The sequence below is a fragment of the Miscanthus floridulus genome, chromosome 18, assembly GCF_019320115.1.
Source record: "Miscanthus floridulus cultivar M001 chromosome 18, ASM1932011v1, whole genome shotgun sequence".
Classification (NCBI taxonomy): Eukaryota; Viridiplantae; Streptophyta; class Magnoliopsida; order Poales; family Poaceae; genus Miscanthus; species Miscanthus floridulus.
This window is the reverse complement of record NC_089597.1, coordinates 44,891,135-44,897,528: the sequence shown is the minus strand read 5'-3', so window position 1 is coordinate 44,897,528 and position 6,394 is coordinate 44,891,135. Positions and strand designations below refer to the sequence as shown.

The 6,394-nt window shown below is 46.8% G+C and overlaps 1 protein-coding gene across 2 annotated transcripts; it reads left to right on the top strand.

The window, feature by feature from the left end:
- The first annotated feature begins 1,655 nt into the window (after nucleotides 1-1,655).
- On the top strand, nucleotides 1,656-5,028 carry LOC136521682 (uncharacterized). 2 transcript variants are annotated; one of them, XM_066515439.1, is made up of 9 exons: nucleotides 1,656-1,816; nucleotides 1,926-2,095; nucleotides 2,183-2,245; nucleotides 2,376-2,395; nucleotides 2,517-2,561; nucleotides 3,009-3,073; nucleotides 3,690-3,829; nucleotides 4,407-4,495; nucleotides 4,591-5,028. In XM_066515439.1, exons 1-9 carry the CDS (start codon nucleotides 1,726-1,728, stop codon nucleotides 4,706-4,708), a joined length of 801 nt encoding a protein of 266 aa, XP_066371536.1. In that variant the 5' UTR covers nucleotides 1,656-1,725; the 3' UTR covers nucleotides 4,709-5,028. The 2 variants fall into 2 exon arrangements, with proteins under 2 accessions (XP_066371536.1, XP_066371535.1); XM_066515438.1 differs by having other exon boundaries at nucleotides 2,325-2,395.
- The last annotated feature ends 1,366 nt before the right edge of the window (nucleotides 5,029-6,394 follow it).

Here is a 6,394-nt window from a genome sequence, read left to right as displayed (position 1 = left end):
TTCCACATTTAAAGGTGTTAATTTTCAGAAACGCCTATTCACCCCCCTCTAGGTGGCATCCTAGGTCCTTTCAGTCTCGCTCCACGCCCATGCCCGCGCCCGCCGCTCCTTCCCCCCTGACCCCTTCCTCTTTCTCCACGCGGGCAGGACCCGAGAGACGGGACGAGGATGAGCATGCCCCGTCCGCAGGACCCTAGGCGCACCACACCCCCCATCCGCTGGCCCTCGACTCGCCGCGCCCCTTCCCCTGGCGCCCGGGCAGTGCCCCCTCTCTAAACAGACCTCTGAAACATGAAACACCTGCAACATGAAATACTTGAATGCAGCATAAGTCTGAAGCAGATGAAACATTAAGAACATACACTTGCGACATGTGTGTGAAACATATGCAACATCCAGATAAAAATACTTGCAACTTGCAATAGGACAACACTTATTGCAACATAAAGACCGAAACAGCTAAAACATTTCGAACATAATCTTGCATCGTATGTGTGAAACATATGCAACATCCAAATAAGCACACTTGCAACGTAAGTCTAAAAAAGCAGATGAAACATTTGGAACGGGCGCTTGTAACATACGTGTACAACCATTGCAACATGTGCAACATCACGATCTATTTTTGCAACATCCATATGAAACACTTGCAACATACCTTTGAAACATCTGAAATAATTGAAACATACTCTTGCAACATGTGCTTTCAACGCAACATCTCCTTACTGCTTAGTAGAATGGAGGTTCGTCGGTGTGTGGTGTTCACCAGAGGCAGTGGCCCAACGACGCTTGTAGGCGGCGGTAGTGGCTGAACGTCATGGAAGGGAGGCATCGGCCGCACGAGCGGCGAGGAGGCTGCGACCGCGCGACATGGAGAGGGCAGCAACGTGTTGCGCCTGGCAGGGCCCGTAGCCGAGCGGTGCCCCTCAGAGGCGGACGGGAGCCTCGGAGGCGGCCGCGCGCTGCACCTCGGAGGGCCAGCGGCCGTATGCTCGGAGGCGGCAGGCGAGCGGATAAGAGCGATAGGAAGAGAAACAAGTGGATAAAAATAAGTGGATGAGTAATTTTTTTAACGAAGGAGCGTGGCTGGCGTCGTAGCAACGAAGCGTCCGTCCGGACGGCCCGGTTCAGAGGATTACCGAAAATGTTTGGCCCCTCTAATGTCATCAAGTGGCGGAAGTAATCATTTATTTAGCCCTCCACTCCAAGAGCGCACTAAGGCTGTCCGCACCGCTGCCCAGTAAAACGGCCCGTACGCTAGCGATGGCGTACCGCCCGCCTGCAACGCGCGCTAGCGTACCGGCCGGGCCTGCCACCGCTACAGACAGCGCAGGCGAGGGAGACGCGCTAAACACTGTAGCGGAGAGAGAGAGAGAGTTGGTGAGAGAGAGAAAGGGGGAGGGAGGGGAATAAAATATGGAATAGTGGGTATAGAGTATGTGATAGAGATAACACATGTGCGGGAGAAAATATGTATAGAGTAGTGAATCTCGATGACTAAGATAAAATATTTTTTTAAGAGATGAAAATAGAGGTGAAAGTGTGGATAGCCTAAAAGCCCATTCCATTCCCCTCCTTCGACCATCCCTCCCCCAAATCGAAAGGCGGGAACACCCCCCCCCCCCCCCACCCCCCCCCCCCCCCCCCCCCCAAACCCCACTCCCGACCTGACCGACCTCCAGAAGCTTCGAGAAGGGCCTTCCACGGACCGCTTTCCCGGAACCGATGGCTGCAGCTGCGTCGGCGTCGGGCGGCGACACCCCGAAGCAGCTCCTCTCCATCATCCGCGACTTCGCCTACGAGAAGTCCCACGGCGGTAAACACCCAACCCCTCCCGCGCCGAGCGCGCACGCCACTAGGTTATTCGCGCGTCCGCGGCTGATCGGATGCGCTGACGCGCCGTTTCTCGCTTGGCGTGCGCGCAGAGCGTAGGGTGTCCGACCTCAGGCGGCGCCTCGCCGATGCACGCGCCGCGGCAGACGCGGCCGCGGCGGAGCTCGACGCCGCGAAGCGCGCGCGGGAGGCTGCGGAGCAGGACCTCCGCGGGAGCCAGGTGCAAGCCGCGATCGCCGCCGACTCCATCCTTGCGCTAGAGGTTTCTCCTCGTCTCGCCCTGAAATTTATGAATTGTCGCGCTTGCTATGCCCAATTTTCGTGATCCGAGTTACTTTGGTGTGTTTAGGCGACGATCTCGCATCTCCAGGAGGAGATCTCGAAGGCCGGCACTGATCTGGACGCGCTCAAAGTGAGTTCCGCATTTCGCAGCGAATTTGGGCTCTTTGTTGCTTTAGTATTAATTAACATATGTTCATTCTGGTGTATGGTTCGAATCGGAATGGATGTGCTGTTGGCGCTTCACGAATTTGCTCCAAAAGAGCAAGGGAGACAGTGAGAGGTGAGTAATATGTACTCTATCTAATGCCTTGTTGCTGTGCAAAATGTCCCGTATGTGTTGTTCTGTACTATAATTTCGTTGCTTGCTGCTGATCATGCTTATACTTTCCTCACTGTTGCAGAGAGGAGTTCATTAGCAAGATGTATGAGATGAACGCAAAGATAAGGTATAGAATGTTGTGTTTTGTCTGTGATGATTTCTTTTGCTGTTTGATGCAATCATAAAACAAACTATAACTGATGTTGCATCTCTTTTTCTTGGCTTTGCCTATAGCGGTGTTGGCAGTAATTACCTCTGTATAATAGGGATATGATGTATTGTTTGGGTATTCTCAAAATACTTGAGAATGTGAGGTACAAGGGAGCACAGTGGTGACACTTTTCATATGAAGCATGTATCAGGGGTGCTCGCAAGTCATGACATTGCACTAAGAGGGCACTTTAAGATTCTTATTACATCCTACTTTTACTGTTTTCAATTTCCATGAATTTGTCATTTCCTTGCTGGCTAAAACTTGATTTTGTAAGTTTAAATTTTGTTACTATCATGTTAATTATCGAAAAGTAGTACTATCTTGTTCATTATCCAGAGAAATAATATTCCTCTTCTACAGGCAATTTCAACAGATGGTCTCTCTAGAATTAGCAGAGCACAATCACTGTGAGCCGTCTACAGAAGGTAAGTAGTGAAAATCAGAATGCAACATACCACTTTCTGTTCCTGAATTGTGCAAGGGGTTCCATTGAATATGTGTTGTTCTAGTCATTTCTTGTTTATTGCTTCTTTCCTTTTACAGAATCTAAATGATTGATGATTGGAACTCTTAAGAATTGCACGCTGCACTCTGCTTGAATTTTCCCCCATAAGTTTGCAATATTAAATTATGTCAAATTGTTGAATCTGATTGTGTACGTTATGTTTTAGAGTTTTTGTGCATTGCAAGGTGACAGCTGATAATTGCTCATTTATTACTGTAAGCAAAACATGTGATTATTTAATAGCAGAGAGGAACTTCAAGATAACCCAGTTTGGTGTTGGCTTTGTAATTATGGATCTAATTTGTGTTGTTAAATTTTGTAAAGCTGTTTGCCTGTTGATTTCTCATCTTGTTTCTTTAGTATGTCTTTCATAGTTAGTCTAAACATACTTTGTCCTCTCCAGTAGTCAAATGTATTGATGTTACGATATGTTGAGTGATACTGCTCGTTCCCTTCTCTTTGACAGTTTGCAATTAACATATGGCTCAATTTGTGCACTTCATTCCCTTACACTATCTGAGATGTCCCCTTTGTAGGCCAACATGTCAGAGACGAGAGTAAAAATGTGGACTCAGAAGGCAGTTTGAAAGATTTGGCAGATAAGGTGAGCAACATTGAAGCTGAGGTGCAGCTCTTGGAAGAAGAGTATAAAAAAGATCTGCTTGATTATGATAAGGTGCGCTGTTCCCAAAGCATTGTATTATATTTATCTGCACAATGTTAACTGATTAAGCAGAGATCTTCCAACATCTTCTCATTTTTCTGTTCATAAGACCATCCTGATGAAAATCTGTGGCTGTGAATTACGTGATATTTGAATGACAGCTGACATGCTCTGTATTTACTAAGTTTAGACAGTATGCGAACCATTAAACTGTCTAATGCATATTAATACTAAGTTGTTGTAGTTCATCAATCAGGAAAGTGAGAAACATGATGACGATGCATAATGCTTGTTACTGTCTGGTTAATGCATCTGAAGGCAAATTTATTAACTGTCGAGCTGTACATCAGCACATGTGTTCGCCAAAGGCCGTTCAGCATTACAAACATTAGTAGGCGACACGGTGTCAAGGATCATGGTTGACGTGCAGGCAGAGGATGTGTGTGGTTTCAACTGCGGTGTCATCTATTTTTAATAATCCATATTAACCATCAGTCTCTCCCTCGTAATTTGGGAAAGGTTCGGTGGTCCAGGACATTCTGTCCCTGCCAGTTTAACGAAACCAATGATTTTGGTGTTTTGTTTGCAGGTACGTGAGGAGCTGGCCGATGTCCAAGCAAAGAGAGCTCTTATGGAGGCTGTTATGGGAGAGACAAGGCAGCTGCAGGAGCTTGGCGAATATCCTGAAATTTATGTACAGAGCTGTCTGTTTCTACGCATTTCTATTCACATTTCCCCATGCTTTCGGCGAAGCTTTCTTTAACCTGGAACACGCGGGCAGCTGAACTGGAGAAGGTGCACGCTTCCCTTGCAGAGGAGCTGCAGCGTCGGTACGCATGCCCTGGCTGCGGAGTCAACAACATGCCTGGGCTGGAGGAGGCTGCGAACTAGAGGAAGCTGTCACATGATGTGCCGTGCATACACAATTTTGTCAGATGGGTGACGTGGAGCTATGGCTACCGGATTCTTGAACTTGTCAATGAGGGATTTGATTATATACCCCTAGTCAGTAGAAGCCTTAGACGAGCTTGTCATACACATCGGCGAGCTGTGAGTTCCTGTCTGAAGTTGAGCTATGAAAGTTGAGGAATGTCTGGGTCCTGTCTGAACCTATATTACCCTTCCTATACGCTACCTTCGTCTGGTTGCCACCGGAGTTCTCAGATTGCACGTCTTTTATACTATAGTATAGATATGTGTTTGCCTTGTTCCTTTGATCGTTCCATGATAGAATCACAACGATGGGAACCCAACTCTTCTCGTCTCTGCAATAGCTAGCTCTTCCTCCCTCCACTCAATGCAAACCGGTGGCTCCTTCTCCCCCTCTCCACTCGACTCTACGTAGAATTTGGATGCCCATTCCCCCTCCTCAATTCACACCATTCTCTCCCTCTACACTCTGACTCTACGTGCACTCATGGATGTCCATTACAGCCTTGATTGCGGCGGCGCTTAGTCTACGTCAGGAGCGATGATCCATTGCAAAATTCGTCATGACTGCCCTTACGGATGGTATGGTGAGACCGGCGAGCAGGTTTGCGCGTCCATCAGCAGTCATCACTGCTTTGCTCTGTGTTTTTTTTCCAAACCAGTTTTCCCAAACAACAATTAGGAGGTTCAACAAGTTGCAAAAGGCCACGATCTGGGTATCTCAGGCAGACCAAGGAGGAGAATTACACTATCCTTGCATTGTTCTTCATTTTTCTCTTTATACTCTAGAGATGATTATTTATAAATGTTTGTCCATCTTAGGATGAGCTGCAGTGCACTTTGTTTTTAATCCAAACAGCAAACTACAAGAGGAACAGTTACAAGGGATTACAGGTGCTTAAAATTTCATTTGTAAAGTTGCCAAACAGGCCTCAGGCTCTGTTTGGTTGGGTTTTTGGCTTTGGCTTTTGGCCCCAAAAGCCAAAAGCCCAACCAAAGGGGCTGCTTTTTCAGAAGCAGCTGCTTTTCCATAGTTCATTTTTGAAAGCTGGTTTGACCCTGCTTTTGGCTTTTGGCTTTCTGCTTTTCGAAATTGATGGAATAAAAAGCTCTTCCATAGTTGTTTCAAGAGAGATAAAGATAAAAGGTATATTTTATACTTGTTTAACCAAACAACTTTCAGCTTTTCTACAGCTCACAGCCCACAGCAGCTTTTCCACAGCTCACAGCCCACAGCAGTTTTTTCCCACAGCCACAGCTCAACCAAACAGGGCCTCAGTGCAGCTTCAGTGCGGCACGCTAAGTATATAACGAAAGAATGTAGTTTTCAGGATCCCTCTCGCCATTCATTTACATCTCGCAAAAAGAAGGGAACAAAAAACTAGATGGCATCTATTTCTTAGGTTTCTGTTGTCTTTGCTTCTTTGCTGCTACACACAACGTATGACATCACCAGCGCCAAGATTCTGCCTACAACAACACTACATTGGTGGCATGCTATTGATCCTACAAAATTTTGCCTCCCGAGGGGGGTCTACAAAACATTGTCAACATTATGCTAATTACCAACACCAAGCAATGGTGAAATGTTGGATCAAGACGGATCATGATGTTAGTTTCTCCAAAGTTTCTAATAGCCTGACAGAG